The sequence below is a fragment of the Phragmites australis genome, chromosome 3 (assembly GCF_958298935.1).
Source record: "Phragmites australis chromosome 3, lpPhrAust1.1, whole genome shotgun sequence".
Lineage (NCBI taxonomy): Eukaryota > Viridiplantae > Streptophyta > Magnoliopsida > Poales > Poaceae > Phragmites > Phragmites australis.
The window spans coordinates 2,661,398-2,683,834 of record NC_084923.1 but is presented as its reverse complement, the minus strand read 5'-3'; the positions used below and the strand labels follow the sequence as shown (position 1 = coordinate 2,683,834).

Sequence of the window (22,437 nt, the reverse complement as noted above, 5' to 3'; positions counted from 1 at the left end):
ATTATTGGCTAGTATACTGATCACTGACCACAGGGGAATGTTGCATCTGCGATTGACTCTAAAGCATCCCTTTCAGCTTTGAATCGATGGGAATGGTAGAAGATCATGTACAAAGGCAATTTGCCATGTACATCTTATGCGCCAAGAACCCAAGACTTTTCAAGTGACAGACGTTTAGAGACAAGTGTAAGGGCTAATGGTAAACTGGCTGTCTTTGCTTGGTTCGCCGTAAATCAACTCGGCTGTTTGACATAGAAAGTTGGAGCTGCAATCATGGAACAAAACTTAGGGTGGTTTGATTCTACGGCAAAAACTGTCCATGTATTTCTTAACAAGGGTAGCTATTTGGTAACGCTACAAAAATCTAGCTTCTGGAGGCGAGCTAGCTTGCGGCGGCAAGGAACGAGTTTTTTCAACCGGCAAGCTGCAGAGAACTGGCCTTACCCCTACGAACCAAACACGACTACTCGCTTATTAAGGTATTGCCGGTATGAGCTAGGAATAGCTAACCTGACTAGGCAAGATTTATTAGAGATCCAAACCCGCAATGAGAAGCTATAGTGATCTGCATTAGGATTACTTTTCAACCGTCGGATAAAAAACAAACGACACAGATCATATACTACAGTATTGGTGCGGTACACAGTAGTAACATTAGCACAGTAAAACGGAACAATGTTGCTACAGGACCATGCTACAGAATTACTGCAAAACCCCTGTTCACCGACTCATAAAACACTGCAGCATCGCTACAGTGAACTGCGTTAACTCATTCGGCACAGTGCCACCGCAGAGGATTGCGCTTAGATGCTCTCGAAGAAAGAAAAAAAAAGGGAGATGAATGGGCCTTACGATGGCGGGTTGGGTTTCGTAACACGCATTTCAGTCCGGATTATGGCCTGCGTCTACCGTCCTTGACTACTTGGGCTGCCATTCTTGATGGGCTATTGCTGGCGAAGCCCACAAGAAAACTCGAAACAGGTCGAGAATAACCGACGGAACCCAAGATCCGCGCGCGCACAGATGTCGCTCTCGCCTGGAACGGCGGCGCGGCAAGCGGCCACGGCCATATGCCAGCCGCCCGCGGGATCGGGACCCCCTCCCCCGCGCGCGGTCTCTGCCCCTCCCCTTTCTGGCGCCCCCCGCCTCTCCCTGAGGCCGAAAGAGCCAGCAGCCGCTGCTCGATCGGCCGGGACGGGATGGGGCGCCTCCAGCATCACCACCGCTCGCGGTCCGCCTCCTCCTTCGCGCGCTCCTCGGAGGCCACCGCCGCAGATATCGACGCGCGCAGCGTTGGTTGCGCCGCCGCCGATGCCGTCGAGTGCCCGTTCGGACGCGTCGATGGCCTCGCGCGCGCCGAGATCCGGGAGGCCGCGTACGAGGTGTTCTTCATGTCGTGCCGCGCGGCCGGGGGAAGGGGAGGAGGGCTGAACTATTATCCGGCCGGCGGGGAGAGCGGAGGGGACGGGTCGCCGACGATCGGAGCCGGGCCGAGGGGCGGCACTGGGATGAACGTCGTCAGCAGCAGGGCCAAGCGGGCGCTGGGGCTCAAGGCGCGGAGGTCGTCGCAGCCCACCACCGTGCGGAGCAGCATGAACGCGTCGTCCGCGCCGGGATCGCCGGGCAGGATGCGGGCGGTGAGGGACCAGCAGTCGGCGCCCGGGTCGCCCGGGAGACCGAGGCGGCCGATGACCTCGGCCGAGATCATGCGGCAGCAGATGCGGGTCACGGAGCAGAGCGACGCACGCCTGCGCAAGACGCTCATGCGGACCCTCGTCGGACAGGTCCGTCCACGCATGCAGGGCACGCCATTGATGCGCACGCCGCTTTTCTTGCATTCGCGTCTGTTCAAACGATTTGGTTCTTTTGAATGGATGAAGGGATAAGTGATTAAGGTTGCAGGTGGGAAGGAAAGCGGAGACGATCATCCTGCCGCTGGAGCTGCTCCGGCAGCTGAAGCTCACCGACTTCGCCGACAGCGGCGAGCACCACCAGTGGCAACGACGGCAGCTCAAGCTCCTCGAGGCGGGCCTCATCATCCACTCGTCACTCCCCTTCGACCGTCTCAACGCCCCCGTAATCCGGTTCCGAGAGATCATGCAGGCCGCCGACTCCCGGGCCATCGACACCGGCAAGGCCTCGGACTCCATGCGCGCCCTCTGCGATGCCGTTCTCGCCCTCGCCTGGCGCTCCGCTCCCGGCACCGGCCCCCACGGCGAGGCTGCCTGCCACTGGGCAGACGGATACCCTCTCAACGTGCTCCTCTACGTCTCGTTGCTCCAGGCCATCTTTGACCTCAAGGAGGAGACCGTTGTGCTCGATGAAGTGGATGAGCTCCTGGAGCTCATGAAGCGGACATGGACGACGCTAGGCATGAACAAGATGCTGCACAACGTGTGTTTCGCTTGGGTCCTCTTCCAGCAGTACGTGGCCACCGGACAGGTGGAGCCAGACCTCGCCGGTGCAGCGCTGGCAATGCTCACAGAGGTGGCCGCCGACGCCAAGCAGGAGAACCATGACCCGGTGTACGCGCGGGTGCTTTCAAGCGCTCTCGGTGCGATACATGACTGGTCGGAGAAGCGGCTGCTTGACTACCATGAGAGGTACGGTAAGGGCATGGCCAGCACCGGCACCGGGGCCATGGAGAGTGCTCTGTCATTGGCACTTTCCACAGGCAAGATCGTAGCAGAGAATGTGCCTGGTATGGGCATCACTTCGGCGGACATCGAGCGCGAAGGCAGCGGCGTAGGGAGCTTCGACGGCAATCGTGTTGATTACTATGTGAGGTGCTCCATGAGAAGTGCATTCACCAAGGTTAGCAACATAATATACTGCCACATCTTGAATGCTGTTTAGCAGTTAATTGCCAAACCCTGAGAATCGCTCTGATCCGTGACAATGGCAGATACTAGAGAACGAGCTCGGGCAAGGAAACAGCGAGATTATCGACCGCGAAGGCGAGCCCAGCGAGATCTTGGCACGGCTTGCCAAGGACACCGAACAGCTCGCGTTGTCCGAGCGCGACAAGTTCAGCCCGGTGCTGAAACGGTGGCACCCATTCCCGGGTGCGGCCGCCGAGGTCACCCTCCACAGTTGCTACGGCGTCGTGCTAAAGCAGTACCTGGGCAAGGCCACCTGCCTGACCAACGAGCTCGTGCGCGTGCTGCACGCGGCGGGCAGGCTCGAGAAGGCCCTGGTGCAGATGATGGCCGAGGACGTGGCGGACAGTGACGACGGCGGCAAGTCGGTGGTGAGGGAGGTGGTCCCCTACGACGTGGAATCCATTGTGGCGCGCCTCCTCAAGACCTGGATCGAGGAGAGGCTTAGGATTGCCAAGGAATGCCTCCTGCGAGCAAAAGATACCGAGGTCTGCCTATTTCTCCTTGCCCATCAAACATGCCTCTGCTCTATTTACTGCATTGATCGTCCAATGGAATATGTCTGATACGATAGTTGTCATGCTATGTTGAATGTTGTGTAGAGTTGGATACCGAAGTCCAAAAGCGAGCCATATGCGCGATCTGCGGTGGACCTGATGAAACTGGCCAAGACGACCATCGACGAGTTCTTTGGGATCCCGGTGAGCGCGAGGGATGACATGGTTCAGGACCTCGCCGACAGTCTGGGGGAGATCTTCCAGGAGTACATCAACTTCCTCGCGTCCTGCGGTATGCAGATGGACCTTCACCGAGTCCCGCACTGTCACTAGCTTTTTCCACGGCAAGATTTACATCTCGTTCCTTGTGTGTGGTTCAACAAACAGGCACCAAGCAGAGCTATCTCCCGTCGCTGCCACCCCTGACGAGGTGCAACCAAGACTCCAGGATCATCAGGCTCTGGAGGAGGGCGGCGACGCCGTGCCGAGTCCCCGCGGTGAGCCCGCGAGGCGGCGTGTACCACGGCCAGAGCTTGTCGTCCTCCGGCGGCCACAACCCACGCCCCTCCACCAGCCGCGGCACGCGGCGCCTCTACGTCCGGCTCAACACCCTCCACTACCTGCTCAGCCACATCCACGCGCTCGACAAGTCGCTCTCCTTCTTCTCACACGGCAGATGCACCTCACCAACGTCCTGTGCCGCCAATCGTCGCCTCGCGCCGTCCTCTCATTTCGACCATGCCCGCGCCGCGGCTCAGTCCACTATCGGAAGCGTCGCCGAGGTCGCCGCGTACCGCCTCATCTTCTTAGACTCGCACCACTCGTTCTACGGCGGTCTCTACGTCGGCGGCGTCACCGACGCCCGCATCCGCCCCGCGCTCCGCACGCTGAAGCAGAACCTGTCGTTGCTTGTCTCCGTCCTCGTCGACCGTGCGCAGCCGGTGGCCGTGCGGGAGGTGATGAAGGCTTCGTTCCAGGCGTTCTTGATCGTCTTGCTCGCCGGCGGCAGCGACAGGAGCTTCACAACGGAGGACCACGCCATGATCGAAGAGGACTTCCGGAGCCTGAAGCGCGCCTTCTGCACTCGTGGCGAGGGCCTGGTGGCCGAGGAGGTGGTCGAGGCCGAAGCCCAGGCGGTGGAAGGCGTCGTCGCACTCATGGGGCAGACGGCGGAGCAACTGGTGGAGGAGTTCGGCATTGCAACGTGCGAGTCGAGCGGGGCGGGCTCCACCGGACAGAGGTTGCCGATGCCGCCGACGACCAGGCGGTGGAGCCGCACAGACCCAAGCACCATCCTCCGCGTGCTATGCCACCGCGACGAGGACGTCGCCAGCCACTTCTTGAAGCGCGCATTTCAGCTTCCCAAGAGGCGGTGACTGCTGAGTGCAGGATCTTTTTATTCTTGCGGCCAGGGTATGTGTATTGCAGACTTCAATTTTAATATTAATATGGGGGTGTGTTGCGTGTTTTTAAAACAAATAATCTCTTTAAATCATTTGCAAATTTGTAGTTGTCACTGCAGGAATGCAGAGGGGTGGGGGGGGGGGGGATAATTTACCTGAATTATGGGCTTGTACAGGTTATATCAGATTTGCTTGCATTTTACAGGTTATTGTAACTCTACATGAACAAGAAGGGAGAGAACCATATATCAATAGTGTTATTAGTTTGCCCAAACAAAGACAATTCAGAAAGGGAAAAGCTATTGATGTTTACAACAAAAGCAATTCATGCTAGAATATGGATGACAATTGTAATGTTTACAACAAATGAAAGAATAGACAGATCACATCTTTGAAGAAGAAATGCCACTGGTTTTACAATCTCACAGACTCTGTATCTCCACATTAACGTATGCCATTTGCATCTCCCCGACATAGCCACCAGCAGGGAGGTCAGCGCTTTCTAGCCTCCAGCAGGGAGGTCAGTAGTAATTCGCCATTTCATCCTGCAAAGTTCTACAGATGTTTACCATCAGCCATCAGAAGACTAAACATGGAGCAAGCGTGAAATACATCAACAGTCAGATTGCTGAGACTAAGCTCACCTGGCCAAATCTGGTTCTAGTCCTCATAAACCCCCCTCTTGTCACCGGATCACCCCCCTTGGCACTGCAGTTCCAGTAAGCCCCCACCGTCCCAAGGATCGGCATGTCATCTGGGCTCGGGCTCGGGGACCTCGACCTCCTCGGCGAAGAGTTGGCCGAGGATATCTTGATGTCGTCGACTGTCAGAGCCCCAAGGATCGGCCGGTCCTCTCGGCTGATCGGCGAGTAGGACCGGACGGAGTTGCTCTCCGGCGTCCCGGAAGAACCGAGCCACGTCGAGAGACTGGCGTCCACGGAGGCTTCCTCCTGCTTGCTCGGCGTGCTGGGGCAGTAGTCCGATCCCGCTGACTTCTCCTTCTTGGCTACGATGGCCGGCTCGGCTAGCAAGTCCGTCCTGTTCACCTGCCCCAGCATAACGTTCTCCTTGTCCGAAGCCTTCGGCGCGGCGGCGGTGCGGGTCTTGCCTTCCTTCCACTGGGTGAGGTTCTCCACTGAGTTGAGCACGGGGTTGGCGTGCTGGCTGCGGTCACGCGTCGGGCAAGACGTGGGCGCCTCCAGCGCAGTGACACCGCCGCCCGCCGCTTCCTGGCCGCCGCTCTCCTTGGACGTCGTCTTGCTCATCGGAAGCAGGAAGAGCGACTCGCACGCTTCGTCCTCGCCGCGTGCAATGCCGAGAAGACCGTGCTCATTTTCTTCGTCATCGATCGCGCACTCATCAAGACCGTCTTCTTCTTCCTCGCCCTCATATTCGAATTCGTCGTATTCCTCCTCCTCGGCGTCCTCGTACTCGCTGTCGTTGTCACCGTCGACGCAGTTGCTGTACCTGTGGTTCAGAGGGAAGGCCTCCGACTTGGCGCACTCAGGCGCCAGCATCCACTCCTTCTCCTTGCTCGCCTCATCTGTCTCCGGATTTGCTCCCTCGCCGTCGTCCTCCGGGATCGCCACCGCCTCGTAGGTGGTGACGTTCGGATCAAACGTCACCTTCTTCTTGACGACGGCCAAGCACATGTCGTCAGTGGAGTCCCTGAGCAAACAAACACGCACCACCACCACCAAAAATAAGAACACCACACGAGAACAACTTGTCTCGCCGATCGATCTAGCCATCCACCACATACCTCAACTCGAGGAGCGTCGCAAGGAGCGGTGCGGCGGCGGAGACGGCTTCCCCATCCAAATCAATCCTCTTGGGAGAAGTCCGCAACGTCGCCTGATACCCATGCCACACAGAATCAGTCAGAGGATCCGATCCAACCCTAAAATTCAAACGAACAACCCGAGAAATAAAATGGGAAACGGATCTAGTCACTCACCCGCGCGGGGCCTTTGGGGGACTGTGCCGGCGACCGCTTGCGGCGGCGGCGGCGGCGCTCCTTGGCACCCCCGAAGCAGCCAAGGAAGCAGCCCATCGGGTTTCTCGGCGACGGCAAGAGGCGGCAGCGGAGGAGTGGGAGAGGAGCGGAGCACTGATAGCTAGTGATGAGGAGGCGGCATTTCAGGGGAGCGGGAAGGGGAGGAAATTGAGGGGGAAAGGAGAGCGCCGCGAGTGGTAACGGTCTAGTTGACCCTGCTGGCAAGTGACCGTTGGATGGATGGAACCGATGGTGATTGGCGGGGGAGAGCCTTGTGGGGGCCGTACCAGGAGGGCGTTTGGATTTTTTAGCCTAACACTAAGGTACATTACAGAGCTTACACCACATTCTACATACTTACACTCATATATATATATATATATATATATATATATATATATATTCTAAATCTACAAACTATAGACATAGTTACAAACGATAGATGTGTCATGTTTCCCTGTGATCCACGTGCGGTTGAGGCTGATCGGAAAAAATCCAATAACCTAGGTTAAACCCAGGTGTCAGTGCGAGGTCGAGAGCTCGCACCAACGAGCGAACCACCGTACTATCAGCTCGTTCACGAGGGCGTTTGGAGTGGGATGTTGCACTTGCTTGTCAGACGCAAGATGGGCTGATAAAGAAGTGCGCTGCATTGTAATGGGTCAGGCCTTTGGGGCGGTTGGCTGGATCAACAATTCATGGCAGGGATTAAGGGGAGTTTTTAAATTAACCTTCAGAGTAAAATCAGTGGTAACTGCATAGCTCCTAAAGTGATTCCGTGAAGGTGATTTTCTAAAATGAATTAAATACTAAGAGCTGAAAAAACCAACTAAAAAATTTAGATCAGAAAAACTCTACCAAGCTTGATTTGCTTTGCTTATAGCTGGGACCATATCAAGTTTTTTCTATTTCTTTTTTGCTAGGAACCACATCAAGACTTGTTAAAAGTGTATGTGTATAAAAGGCACACATCAGATGCAGATAAGTATTATCGAGAGAAAAAATTGAAATTGCGAAGTCATTTTTTTAAACTCATTCTGTTAAGAGTCAACTGTTCAGCTGTTTGGACATCAGTTCCTGCAAGAAGAATGTAGTTGATAATGACAGATATATCAAAAGGGAACATCACCGGTTAACATATCAAATACTAGTGACAAAATCGATCATAATGGTGGCCGTGCAATATAAATACTAGTGGTCGATTCTAACAGCATTTTCCTTATCAGGGAGCATTACTCGGCGAAAAGACAAGGATGCTGTGCAACCCAAAAACAAACCAGGGCTTCTTTTATCCTTTGTAACTACTCTATCCAGTGGTAATATCTTAGGGTTCTGATGCAACTCCCAGTGAAGACCAATTGCAGATCCGACAGATCCGATGCTTCCCAGTTCTCACCCATTTGTCCATTGCAGATTGCGCTTCCTCCCGTACAAGATGACGCAGGAGTCTGTTGAAGTGAACTTACGTATAAACGACTGTTAGGGTCAAGCTGAAGACATCAAAACTGAGGTACAGCTCTTTGTACACACGATAAACTCCAATTGTGCAAGATGCGCCAGAGATTTAGTTTCGTGGTATTTACATGATTGAGCATATGCAAGTATCCAAATACTCGTCATCTGAGTCGCTTGAGTCACTGCAAAAAAGATGTACCTTAGAGGAAAATCAACTGACCGTATTAAAGTAGTGAAGTCCAGCAGGGCTTTCTTGAATTGGCAGTTGGAACAAAATCAGTACAGCAGTTCAATTATAGCATGCCAATTTTTGGACCCAGGAGCTATGAAGAAAATTAACCTCAAGGCCTTAATAACATCACGTCCCCATCCCCCTGCCTAAAAAGGAGAACAATTTTTTCACTAAAATTATAGTCATCGTTGAAAGACGACTGCAGGTAATAAAGAGTTCTTGCAAAGGTAACTATACTAACTTTACTATCCTTCATTAGAAAAATACAGTGATGGACAAAAAGTTAGTGCAGCTAGCCCCAATAGAGATCATTGTTCATAGCACTACAGCATAACTAATAATAACAAAGAACTCATTATATATCAATTTAGAAAGCCAATAAAAGGCTCTGCTAGCATAACAAAATTTAGAGCTGTTATCTGGTTTGCAAGAACTAAAAAATGCAACAAATGGGATGTTGCAAACATGTGAAGCAAATATCTTGAGACAAAAGTCACATCCTGAAAAAAGTTAACTCGGTCAAAGTGAAACAACTTTGTCACAATAGGACCTGAGGCAATGCTGCTCCCAGCCTCCCCTCATTATTGCCCTAGAAAATTTTAACTGCATAGACTAAGTGAAACTGCCACAAAGATGTGGGCTCAGTTACTCATGCATAAGACGAAGTGAAAATGTTTGCTTGATACTGTCAGTAGAAGTACGAATGTTCATAGAACCACAGCTTTGGACTTGAGCCAGCCAACATACATCTCTAATCCACAAGTACCATGACATCTTAGTTGAAAATTGATGTGTTCATACGTGGATCAAATAGGAACATCAAAATGGAGGTTATATTGATTGTAATGTGAAGTGCAGCTTTATGTCAACTGTCACTCATGAGGAGTTGCTGGTCTAAGTCCATCAAAATGGAGGTTATATTGACTGTAATGTGAAGTGCAGCTTTATGTCAACTATCTCTCATGAGGAGTTGCTAATCTAAGTCTAAAAAGTTAGATGGGCCAGAATCCCAGGTAAATAAACCTAATTAGACAATCAGGCACTAGTCCTTGTGAAGATGGTCTCCACAGAAGTTCTTTCAGGTTAGTGGAAATGAAATTCGGGTACCAGTATACAGTATACTACTGTTCAAAAGGCTTTTGATTATAGTATGGCCAAACTCAATTAAAAAATTTCCCATGGAATCAGATTCCTTATTCCACTAGGTCGCTAAACAGATTGGGGATTGGAATTTGGAAGGCCATATGATCGTATTCTTGTCCCCCTTGGCTGCCACGCACACTAGGATAGAATTCCGCCCACCGATTCTTCAGTGCAAACTAAAGCTTCAGGTTCCATGAAGAGTTTTAGACATGGATATAACAAGCATTAAATGTTTCCAATTCCAATGCACGAGCAGCAACAATCTTCTTAGGGCATAGCAAAAGTTATGTAACGGACATACATGTATAGGTATGGAAATTTAACTTAGTCCAGTGCCCGGTTGATTGTATAGGTATGCAAATCATGCAAATCAGGTATTGAGCCTTAGCTGTCTTAGTTTTTTTTTTTTAGGCATCATTATTTTAACTCTTAAGCACTTCTGGAACTTCATTTATTAGTTGACAAGAAAGGGAATCTGATTTTCAACAATCTACTGCTAAGTTACATGTGCAGCTCCACATGCATAATAATTAATTAATGTTTGGGAGAATCACAAGGTTCAATTCATCAAGACTTGCCTAATTAAATGAAGTGATTAGAATCATTCTACTCCAGTGCACCTGGCCAGACTGGAAATCCGGAAATAGCACAGGATTCAGATCATAACACTTACAGTTACTTATTACCGATGATGCTAATTTTACAAAATGATTACCAACGGACAAAAGTGTCTAAACTGAACTTCACAGTAACACCAGCAGATACCTTTTTTAGGATTATATTGCAGAAGGAAGATCCAAAGAGATTTTAAGGATGAAGTATATCTGCAACTTCATAGATTCAAGTTTCAGCTACATAGTTCAGTTTCCAATTGGCTTAATCAGCACGTGTACTTTTCTTGTTTTCCTTTCCTGCTGTTTCTCCTATGCATAGCTGTTTCCCCTCAAAAAGGAAGATCCAAAGTAACATTGCACAGTTTTTCTTAGCAAGCAAATGAGAAATATTACTGTCACAGATGCATTAGAATGTGCAGCAGATCACAACTTAAAATCAATGACATTTCCTTCCCTTATCTGTTATCTCCCTTTGGAAGGTTGTTTCATTTGCATTTATCAATACATCAACAAAAAGACCAATCTTAATGACGATGCTTATATGCGTGTGCTACCAGTTATGGGTCAATTTTCTGAGGCTCTTTGCGATAATTTTATATTTGCTTGCATCAAGTAACAACAGATACAATGCCTTTAGTTTACCTATTTTACTTACACTTCCTTACACAACAAATCCACGATAAGAGCGTTTTTGTACCCTGATCACGACAAACTTTAGCTCATTCAGGGCTCCATGTTACTACAGAAAAGGTAACCACAGGCATTGAACCAACTTAATTGAATTAGATGATTGTGTTGGGAGATGATCTCTCGTACCCCTTCGGATAGCGAGTTGAAGTCTGCCGGTAGCTGAGCACTGATGAATGTTGCAGTTGTGTTTCAGGGAGTGCAGGCGAAGGCTCTGGCGGGCCTTCGGTCGGAGGCCGAAGGTCGATCCGCGACTTCACCTGCCAGCGTAGGCGAAGGCTTTGGCGTGCCTTCGGTCGGAGGCCGAAGGTTGACCTGCGACGCCAGGGGTCAGGATAGGCGAAGATCCTAGCGAACCTTCGGGTGGAAACTGAAGGCTGACCCCGCAGTGCAGTGCCGAGACTGGCCAAAGGCGCCTGGTGGACGTCGAAGCCCGCATAGTCGCTCAGGGTATAGTTGTAATTATGCAGATGTACTTGATGGTACCATAATGCCCCCGAATATGCCGGGAATGTGGCAGTTGATGGGGTGAAATTGTAAATCTTAGCGTGTAGTGGTTGAGTACGGGCTATAAATAGGGTAATACACTCTAAACACGTGTCACACTCTAAAGCCTTCGGCTTCTCCTCTGGGCGAATGCCTTCTTTGTCTGGGGACTTAGGTTCCAACAGATTGAAAGCTCTGAAGCCCAATACTTCAGTTAACCTTTCTCGGAATGGCAGATTGTGACATTCCTAACAGATCAAATGCTTATCATTCGATAACTGAAACCTCTTCCCGCTAAGTTGTAGCTACAGACAAGTAACAGGGCCATCACCCCCCCCCCCCCCCCTTTTCCCGCTATAGACAAGACTCCTAACAAATGTTCCCGCAGGACACTTACACCTATCTGGATTCCAAGGAAGCAAAAATTACACAGAATTCGTCTATTTCAATACTCAATGCAATTGCAGGATCAAAGGAATTTATTGTGGTATCCGATACAGATATGCAATTGTGCCAACACAAATAGTCAACGGACGCATGAAATATAAGGGAAATGATACTCTGTAACGTACCTAGGCTGGAATTCCAAGACCTCTGTGAGCTTCTTGCCATGTCTGTCCTTCCACTGAACGCGCCGCTTTGGCCCCTTATGGCTCTTCCGCGCCATGCCGCCGGACGGCTGCCGCGGCAGCAGGGCCTTGCGCTCACCTGCAGCGGTGTCGTCCTTGGAGCCCGCGGCCGCGGCCGCGGCCGTCCGGGACCCCGCCACGGGGGAGGAAGGGGGAAGGTTCTTACCGCAGCCGTTGAAAGACGCGCTCCTGAGGATGCGGCGATCCATCGCCGGGTGGCATCAACTCCGCGTTGCGCAAGCTTGATTCATTCGATTCGATTTCCGTGGCTCGGGTTCAAGGCTTGAGGAATTGGCAACGCGGATGCGAATAACGCAGGGTAAAATCTGAGCCGGATCTTGAAGGGGAGACTGCTCGTGAATTTCGACCCGATTCAGAAAAAAATGATTAATAATCAATCAAAAACTAAAGAAAAATCCAGAATCGAAGGTGCAAACCAACATACAATAACATAATTGGCGAACGAATAGCTGTGGGAGTAAACCAACCGAATTTGGCGCAGAATCGAAGTGGGGAAGGGTATTTCCGGATCGGATGAGACGGGTTTGGGACGGAAGCGACGCAGTATTGCGAGGTAATTTGGAGATAGGGCGAGTGGATTTGGGGCAGCGTTTGGTTGGATTGGATGGGCCGGAGAATTAGTGGGGAGGAATCGCGTGAGAGGGTATAGGCAGAGGCAGACACAGCAGGCAAGGCACGCAGGGTGGTAACGGCAAACCCGCGCGCGTCGATCTTCTCGGCATCACTGGTGTTTATATGTTGTTTAAGGTCTCAATAGGCGAGATTTGTCCATGCGCTAGCGTGTCGTAACAAAATATAAATATTAGATATAATAATATCAAATATAAATTTAAAGTAGAAATATGTGAATATGTTATAGGAGCGTCGCTGAATGAATATGTCGGAGTAATATTGTAATTTAATTTTAAATGAGATCTTAAAGATAAGAAAAAATTATTTGTTAATTTCCCTCGTATACAGGAACACGTGTCTTATATCTATAGCCAGTAATATACGAAGAGGCTAGAAGACGAGGATTGATGATAAAAGTGAGTAATTATTTGAATTTTATGAATTTTTATTAGATAGGTGAAGAGTAAAAGAAAATGTGATATGAGAATCGATTTATGTTTTATATAGTAGAGAATAGATTCATATAGCTACATATTGATGATAGTTGATAGGTAGGGAAGAAGACAAGAGAGAAAAATTAATATAGAAATAATATTTTATTATTTGATATTTGACCAAAAGCTAAATACTAGTACCTTTAAGATTCCCTCTTGTAAGGCCATCTTCACCATACATTTTAAAATTTTATCTCTATAATACTGTTACATCATCTTCTAGTATTATTATAATATTATCTAATTTTCATCTCTAGAACTACCATATTTTTTTATCTTATATTACTCTCATTCTTCTTTCAAGCCTATAATCATTCTATATGAATAATGATAAGGATAGGAGAGAGTCTATAATTTAGAGTACACGTTTCTCTCTTAACAATATTGTAGCATTGGAAACCGTCTCCGCTAGAGCGCATTTGCGCGCTACGTGGAGTTCATATTCACATTGTACTCCACTGAAGTTGGTCTAATATAGAAGGCTATTTGTTAAGACTGCATGTCATCAGCCAGCCAGGCCAACCCAGCTACCAACAGGTCGTACCCTAGTGGGTTGTCCAAGCTTCCATAACCCGTAACACCAGTCGGCCTGATCTAAGGCCCCGTTTGGTTGCAAGAAACATTTCAGATTCTCTGGTGAATCTCTAGAATCCCTGCCAAAAGCACCAAAACGTGAAACGTTTCACCTTGAATCACCTGAAACGTTTCTCATTTTTAACACTACGAGGAGAATCACCCAAAATGGTGTTTCACCCGTTTCGAGAATCACTTAGGTCATTTTTCTGCCAAACATTTTTCTGCCAAAGAATCCGAATCCAGAATCCCTGCCAAACATTTTCAGAAAATTGAGGGTAATTCACCAGAGAAACGTTTCCAGGGAGAATCTAAAACCGAAACGTTTCTGGGAGAATCTAGAGCCCTGCCAAACGAGCCCAGTGGTCTATCTATTGTGCAGCCCAATATCGTACAGTCTAAACCCAGCCTAGCCCAATTCAAACCCATTTTAGCCTAACCCGAGTTACTGTACCATGGACCTAGGTTACTGTTAAAGGGTCCCACCCGTGGGCCCACCTATGAATAGCATCATTTCATATTTTCTTGATTTATTTTTAGATAAATCTTATGATAGTCGTAACTTCTCCGTTCTAGCTTCGATTTTGATGATTCTTTGTCTAAATTCATCTAAATTTGAGATCTACCTTTCTATCATGGTCTAACACCCATTAGGGCTTATTTGGTTTTCCAGTTGGTGTTAATTGATTCTTCTCTAGTACAGTTCGTTATTGATCGTAGTCGTGTTTGCAAAATTAGAAAACTTCACGGAGAACCTGGGGGACCTTGTCTATGACCAAAGTTTAGAGGAAGACTTTAGAGAAGGCAAATCCTTGATCATGTTGAACCAAGGTTTTGCAATAATCTACATGATCAACTTAAAACTAGATTTATTATTGCATGTGCAATTTATTGCGCTATTTAAATTGTTTGCAGTAGTTAAATCCTATCAAACAATTGTGATACTTTAAATTTTCATCATTCAAAATACATATCACCCTATGATTACCTATCATTATCTATATTAACGTCAGACGACGCCTTGATATCTATCATGCTTAGAATTGAATACGTCTCTTTGTAGATGTCGCTTTGAACTATATCTCTTTGGAGATGTCACTTCACTGTTTATCAATTTAACTCATATGCCATGAATTCTTGATGGTTGTGAATTCTGTGATGGTTGTGAAGTCCTCGATGTCGTGTGGGGTATGGAGGGTGAGGTGAAAAAATGGGTGAAAACTAATCTGGCGGGGGCATGTGGAGTAGTCCCCCAGTCGAGGATGCTCTTTTGGGGTGCTTGAATCACCTTGGTGGTGATTCATTGCTAAAAGTAGATATCTGCCGTAGCCATATAAGTATCGAGTCATTACGCGGTCATGCTAAATCATCCCAGTGCAACCATGCATCCTGTTATGGGCAGGATTTGACTTTTCTTTCTCCCGATCGAGCTGGGTATCCTACTAATGGGGGCTGAGGGGCAACGTTGATCCAAGCGTTTTCAGGTTATCGTGAAGGAGTTTCCGCCCCAGCTGATCTTAGGGGTCTGCCCTCTATACAAGACCTGAAGCACTCGATGTATCACGTGGTAGTGTCAAGAAAGGAAAGGCGATTGGAGTGTCTTGGTATGATTCGCTTCTCCGCTTGTAACGGTTGAAAGCTGAACATATCATGTGGGTACAATGTACGCCATCTATAGAATGTAAATCTATTCGAGTAGCCTATCCACGGTCATGGATATGCGAAGCATTGGTCACGCTTTGATTAGACTCAGGATGTGTGCGTCTTGATGAGTGGGTGTGTGGATTAGATATCCGTGAGGTGAAGTTGCTGGCTCAATCTGCCAGGAGCTGTGTGGTACTAGAGAAACACCAGATATGATTATAGGGAGTGCAGAGCGAGGTGTTGCCCCTTGTAGGATTGGAAAACCCCAAATATACCTTGCTACATGATTTTTCCTGTTCAAAATATTTTAAATGTTAACAATAGATAACCTAATTGAATACCTGTATAAATCGCTTTACACTTAAAACTAAACCGTAAAGCCTTGTCCTTGATTCGATCCCTTACACATATATCAAACATCTTAAAGTAGTACATGACTTGTTGAGTACCTTTCGTACTCACTCTTGCTATCATTCAGATGAGGAGGCCGATGTCAGCTACGTCGAATATGGAGGCGCGAATGAAGAGTAGAGTTAGAAGTCACTTTTGCACCCTAGTTACTTGTGGCTTTAGGTAGATATTTTTTGCTGTGCTTTTGTTGACCGTTAGGCCATGTTTGTAATATACGGTATGATTTGTAAACCTTTTGTACTATAAAACCTTAATATTTTATGTATGAAGTTTAATTGTGATGCTACAACTGCTATACTATGTGTATCAGCTACTTAATCTAAGAACTGATACAAGAGGTATAGGAGATCTTGGGTTTGGGATCTTACAGAGAGCCCACTTGATCCTTAAATTTGTTTCTTATACAATTAGCTTTATGTTAATGCATAGTAAGTTGTGATTGAACGAGGTCAAGAGAAAAATAGCCGCTATGTAAAGATTTTTTTCTACATGTAAAGAATTGTTGAGGACATGAGGTTGTGTACAAGGTTCTTATCTTCCTGAGTCTTTGAGAATGTCACGTACCCTTTAACAAATAATGCAAGTGTTCGCATAATATGGTGAGTTTTTTTTATCTTTCTCATCTAACATACTTAGCAAAGTATTATATCCAATACAAGACCAATTTAACTTGCGGTTTTAAACATGTTGTATTGTTCATTCGAGTCCTGTAGCAACGCATGGGCATTTGGCTACATAATACTAAAATGACCATGGGCACAAGAGTATCTAAAACAAATCAAATATTATTGTGAAAGAAATAAAAGGATATAGGGAGAAGAAACCTGCACAGGGATAGATGGAGCTCTAGGGATATATTTTTCGTATAAAACATATGAATTAGAGCAAGTAATTATGCTATTAATAAATGTTCTGGTTGCGAGAAATATGATAATAGCCATCTTGAACTATCCCTCCTCAATAGAGATTCATGAGTCTCCAAGTGCTTGTGAAATGTGACAATTTATGTGCAGTGCCTATAAAAGGTCGATATTTGCGAATTCAGAGCCATACTTGAGTTTATTTACTCAAATAACATTGTCATCAGCTAGAGTGGTTCACTTTGTGTTTCATATGTTTGTTGCCATTGCCACATCAATTTACCATTCATCCTCCCCTTTTCGTTCGCAAGCTCAACTACTATGAACAATTGTTGTGGTGAAGTAAAAGAAAGAATTGCTAAAGCGCTACGGCAGAGACCTTTGGCCCTAAGTATGTTGTTTTATCATGTAACTAGTAAGGAGGTCTATGCAAATAGCGTCGCTTTATCATGTAACTAGCAAGGAGGTCCACGCAAATAGCGTCACTTTATCATGTAAGGTCCATGCAAATAGTTTGTTCGACAGAATGTCGAGCAAGAACCACACTTCCCGGAATGCCCTGATGCTGGTTGTCTCAGACGGTGGACTGTGTGGCGAGGCGTGGAGTTGTTCTAGGAGGCATATGCCTGATGAAGCGACGTTGGTGTCGGTGCTCGCGATGTGCGTTGCGCTCGGTTGGCTGGAGACGGGCAGGGTGGTGCACAACTTCGTGGTTGCATCCTCTTTTCTTTCAGGTTAGATTTTAGTTTGTGGGACATAAATCTTTTGCTTTGTATTGCTGCTAGTTGGTTTCCTTTTTTGGGTGTCTGATATGAAATATCACAGGAGGTGCAGCAATTAGACGAGATAGATAGAATCTTAGGACATCCAGGCTTCACGATGCCGTGGAAGGTGGTCGTCGCCTTCCTTGTGTGCGTCGCCCTATACCTCGCTTACTCCTCCCATCGACAGGTATGGTTTTCTGCTCTCTGGTTTTTTCTGATATGTTTTAGTTGTTAACATGTTTGTAATGTCTGCAATTAGGATGTCTGTTGAACACACTATATGTATATTTTCATAAGGTAGCTATTTCAGCATAAGTAAAACAAGACAAAGTTTTATTCAGAAATAAAAATCGAGTTACCTCGCTGTGATAGTTTTGAACTACTCTAGTGTAGTTCATGTGAATTTTCATCTAACAGGTAGGAAATTGATAATGTTCATGCTGTAATATACAGCACTTGTAATGGTAATACAGTTCAACTCGAGATCTTGCTACTGCATCCAAATAAAAATAATGTTTTTCTGCTTGTCCACCGGCAATACTGAGAATTGTATCATGTCCAAGTTAGAGATAAAAGTTCAGTATTCCGTAATGTTCAGGCTGTAGTCATCATAGGTTGGTTAAGTCTGGTAAAACAAAGTATAAATGATTAGTAGTATTACTAAGGTACATTGTGCATCTTGTACAGTGAGCCAATCCTTTTCAGCATTTTTTATGTGGTTACAGTTTAGTTATGGCTGTAATTATGTCCAAACCTTTCGCTTTCAAGTACATTACTGATGGACATTATGTATTTTATTTCTAACCGAGAGTTATGAACTTCTGAGATTGATACATTTTTTGTTTGTGGATCATTGATGATGCTTCTTGCGAATCCTTGATGAAAATTAATTAGAATATCTCTTTGTACACAATGTTTTTGGTTGTATTTTCACCTGGATATTATGAGTCATCGATTAGCGCCTTCAGTCCTTTTCTATTAGTGACCCTAGATAATGCCACATATAGTTGTCCATGGTAGAATACATGTTTAGGTAAATATAGTCTGATCTTGTTAAGCGACTGACCTTGGCTCTTATTGATGGTCATTGCGAGGCAGACGGATACATGATATTGCCTTCTTTTCAGCATGAAAGGCCACTTATAATCGCTCGGTGACATGATGATTCGAGGTACGAATACTCGCCCACATGTGTTCATGTAATTATTTGCAATATTTCTGCCATTTCCCCCTATTTCAATGATGTGGAAGTTGTTGAATAGTTGCAGTATTCCATTTAACAGGGAGTGTGTATGGTCCAATACTACCAATTTTTTTTCTTAGGTTTGGTGCTTTCTTGGTGTGAATCCATGGTAGGCTTGGATAAATAGTTCAGGTGAAGAAGGGCATGACACTACTACACAATCTGATGTTAGGTAGTGCCAGATCAATGCGCCCTGACGTGATTTGCCAAGTTGACATTATACCATTCCAAAAAAAATAGTAATAAAAAGAAGAGGCATGGTGGTGCTAGAGCTAGACGTTGATGTAGCCAGACTGAACTGATCCTGCTAACATGGAAAAGATGATAATAGTTAGTGGAGTAAAGAGGATATTGGAAGTCAGGTAAAGTGGTCCTATGTGCTCTTAAGTCTGGAAGGTGGTCAATAACGTTTGACGTGATGAAAGTGGCAAGAAAATTGAGGTCCTTACAGAACAATGGGAAAATAGAGAAGTGCAAACTTTTAATGACAACAGATCGGAGAATAATGTTCAGTTTGGGTCTAGGAAACAAAACTCTTTTGAATAAAATGGCAAGTTCAAATCATTTTTCCCTAGAATTTTGTAACATTTCAATTTTTCATGAACTAATGGATCTCATGCCTCGGAAATTCTTGCTGACATTCTAATGTTGGTGTGTGGAGATTTTAATTCAACCCCTGGAAGGTTTGTTAGATATTAGCGACACTTCTTTTTGTTTATGTTATAGTTGTTATCTTTAAATGTGAAGTTTCTACTAAATGGTAAATGCTCATGTTCTTCATGTAATACTTCACATGGGCTTCTTGCAATGGGCAAAGTTGATCAACTGCATCCAAATCTGGCGGTAGATCTGACTGTGCTGGTGTCATTGAGAGGGTTATTTCCAGGGTTGTTTCAGAACCTTTGCATCACACAGGAAGGATGCTTCAAGAGATGACAGACAATTCTAGAAAATATTTGAGGGAGACCATGCTTTGGCACTGATCTTCCTTGCTATCCGAGATTCTACGGGCCTAATCTTGGTAAGTAATCCAATTCCATATCTAAATTTGAAGACTTCACTATTTTAGAGTAATTCAGAAAATAATAATTCAAGACGTATCTATGGTAGCAAACTCCAATGTTGTACTACTGAAGAATATTGTATGGGTCTTTCACCTCCTTTGCCTTTGTATTGTACATTAGCTAGTTCCATTGGACGGAATTTGATGGATCTTTGAACCTTAAAATTGATTAATGCATAGATAGAACTCTAATTGATCTTTTGTCTCTAACCATCTATCAGATTCTTCCAGCTAGTAGTATGAATTGTTTGGCCTGGTTGAAACAAAGATGAATTCAGTCATTATTAATAATTGTGTGCAACAAATTATTGTTAACAATAATATCAATTCGTCACTTTGTTTCATAAAGGAAATATTTATCGGAAATATTGAAAACAACTTATTTATGCATGTAAACTATTGTTGCAAACAATGAGCATGACGTGATATCTAACAACATGAACATATTTATCTGTCGTGAATACTCGTGGTAGTCGTAAAAAGGTTTTCGACTTTTTCATACTTCGGCAAGCATTGAGCATGGCATAACATTATAGTTAAATAATGCACATGCTACTATATCAGGTGGAAGTTGGGCATACTGGAAGTTAACTGAAAGATGATAATGAGAGGCTTGCAGGAAGCAATATGCAGACATGGTCCACTAATTTTTTGCGACAAAACAATCTTGGATATCAGCAGATAGCATATTTTGATTTTTCTTCAGATCAACAGGCATCTGCTGATTCCCAATTCCGGTGAGAAAGCATTATTGAGACCGGCAAGTATCGTCAGCTGATTCCAGCGAGGAAGCAATCATCGGATGGATGGTTGAGAAAACAATCTACAGGCCAGGGAGAAAGCGAACTTGGCGTGTTGTTGATTTCAGCCAAAAAGTAGTCTTCTGATCATCAAGCAATCGTTTAATCATCAGATGAATCGGCCAAAAAACAATATGCAGAGGGAATAATCATTTGCCCCGTGTGCTATGATTCCGGCGAGAAGGTTGTCTTTAGATGAATCGCTGAGAAAACAACTAGCGGGCCGAGGCAAGGAAGTGGTTTGTAGTGTGGTTTTGGAAACAAGAAACATGCTAATTTTATCGGTACGTATATTGTGTCACATATCAGAACAAAATAATTTATTATTTGATGGTGTCATGAGTTATTGTAGTATTATTGATTCCTTGTTTAAGTTACAATAATTAAAGATCAGAGAGATATAATGCGATATAATATCTAAAGTGCTAATCATACTTGCTTAGATCTTTCTCTTTTTCCTATTCAATGTTGACTTTTTTAGTTTAATTTATACCGTTAGATGTTTATAACAATGAGTGATCGAGGGAAGGAATATTTCTGCAACGGTGGTTTGTCGCGTGGTTTTGGCGAAAACCAATTTAAAATATGGCTGACGTTCAGGAGTTGGAGATATATATTACTCATGAGCATTAACATATTTGAACAGGAAATATGTTAATTCTATCGGTATGTATATTATGTCAGATGTCAGAACATGGTAGAACAAAATAATTTACTATTTGATAGTGTTATGAGTTATTGTAGCATCATTGGATTCCTTGTTTAAGTCACAACAGTTAAAGACCAGAGAGATATAAAATAATATAATATTTAGAGTCCTAATCGTACTTTCTTCTTAGATATTTCTTTTTTCTATTTAATATGTATTCTTTAATTTAATCTAGACTGTTAGATGTTCATAATAATGATCGATTAACATGCTAATTTTGCCAACTTGAGAGCGAATGTGAAGACTCAATTTGCACCTCAAATAGTAAGATAATAGATAGAAGATGGTGTAATTTTAATATCATTTTCTACGAGACCAGGTGGGCTAAGATATATACTATGGAGCAATATTGTAAGAACTACCTTTTGCTTTCTTTTTTTAAAAAAGGTACTACTTTATGCTTTTGAGCTTGGTCATGCTCTATACTTCTTGCAAAGACCAGATATGCATATTGTTTATCGCAAACATGCGGTTTACACGACACGCTAATCACCTTTTACTATCCATGGCCTGGAGCAACATTAATTCTACTCGCCGACGACGAGGTCTCTCTTCTTGGCCTTCACCATGAGCCCGTTCTTCATCTGCAACACGATGGACAGCTTCGGCTCCACGGCGCGCGTGCCCTTCCAGCACCTCGAAATCGAAGTTCCACACCACAGCGGCAACGAGAACTTCACCTGCGTCACCGATATGTCCTTGCCCAAGCACGACCTCGGCCCGGCGTTGAACGGCAGGAACTTGTGCGCCGGCACGTCCCGCAGCGCGCCGTCCTCCGTGAGAACCCACCTCTCCGGCCGGTACTCCGCGCAGTCCTTTCCCCACACGCCCTCCATCCTGCCCATGCCGTACAGCGCGATCAAGATGTTGTCGCCGGCGCGCACCGCGTGGCCGCTCGGCAGGACGTCGTCGGCAGAACATATAGTTGATGAGCGTCGCGTACAGGAAGTATCTGGGTTTCGCGCCGTTGTCGACGTACTCCGGGTCGTTGATGTAGTTGGACGCTATGTCCACAGTCGCTTCGCCTTGTCCGCCACTGCCTTTCCTTTTGTCGATCATCTCCGCGACGAACCGGCGTAGCACCAGCTGCGCCGCGGCGAGCTTCCTCTCCAGGCCTATCTGCAGTCACTTCATCAACCTCCAACAGGACACCGGCACGGTGTGCCGGAAGAATCCCACCTCCATGACGGCGTCCATGGCGTCGGGGACGTGCATGGGTGGC

General features: G+C 46.0%; 4 protein-coding genes across 10 annotated transcripts in view; 1 reads left to right on the top strand and 3 right to left on the bottom strand.

Moving 5' to 3' along the window:
- LOC133910874 (noroxomaritidine synthase 1-like) overlaps window positions 1–22,437 on the bottom strand; it is an 80,326-nt gene that overhangs the window by 57,244 nt on the left and 645 nt on the right.
- On the top strand, window positions 1,103–5,095 carry LOC133911546 (protein unc-13 homolog). Of its 2 annotated transcripts, XM_062353827.1 has the most exons (6): window positions 1,103–1,784; window positions 1,903–2,814; window positions 2,906–3,367; window positions 3,482–3,668; window positions 3,764–4,789; window positions 4,985–5,095. In XM_062353827.1, exons 1-5 carry the CDS (start codon window positions 1,200–1,202, stop codon window positions 4,750–4,752), a joined length of 3,135 nt encoding a protein of 1,044 aa, XP_062209811.1. In that variant the 5' UTR covers window positions 1,103–1,199; the 3' UTR covers window positions 4,753–4,789; window positions 4,985–5,095. The 2 variants fall into 2 exon arrangements, with proteins under 2 accessions (XP_062209811.1, XP_062209810.1); XM_062353826.1 differs by lacking the exon at window positions 4,985–5,095 and having other exon boundaries at window positions 3,764–4,885.
- LOC133911548 (uncharacterized) lies at window positions 5,086–7,158 on the bottom strand. Of its 2 annotated transcripts, none has more exons than XM_062353829.1 (4): window positions 6,737–7,158; window positions 6,542–6,633; window positions 5,424–6,447; window positions 5,086–5,324 (listed from the first exon to the last, which is right to left on the bottom strand). In XM_062353829.1, the coding sequence occupies exons 1-4, from the start codon at window positions 6,830–6,832 to the stop codon at window positions 5,301–5,303; spliced, it is 1,236 nt and encodes a 411-aa protein (XP_062209813.1). In that variant the 5' UTR covers window positions 6,833–7,158; the 3' UTR covers window positions 5,086–5,300. The 2 variants fall into 2 exon arrangements, with proteins under 2 accessions (XP_062209813.1, XP_062209814.1); XM_062353830.1 differs by having other exon boundaries at window positions 5,086–5,334; window positions 6,737–7,156.
- Window positions 7,886–12,776, bottom strand: LOC133911549 (uncharacterized). Of its 5 annotated transcripts, none has more exons than XM_062353834.1 (4): window positions 12,467–12,776; window positions 11,965–12,371; window positions 8,359–8,412; window positions 7,886–8,223 (listed from the first exon to the last, which is right to left on the bottom strand). In XM_062353834.1, exons 2-4 carry the CDS (start codon window positions 12,228–12,230, stop codon window positions 8,100–8,102), a joined length of 444 nt encoding a protein of 147 aa, XP_062209818.1. In that variant the 5' UTR covers window positions 12,231–12,371; window positions 12,467–12,776; the 3' UTR covers window positions 7,886–8,099. The 5 variants fall into 5 exon arrangements, with proteins under 5 accessions (XP_062209818.1, XP_062209815.1, XP_062209821.1 ...); XM_062353831.1 differs by having other exon boundaries at window positions 12,510–12,774; XM_062353837.1 differs by having other exon boundaries at window positions 7,886–8,608; window positions 12,510–12,774.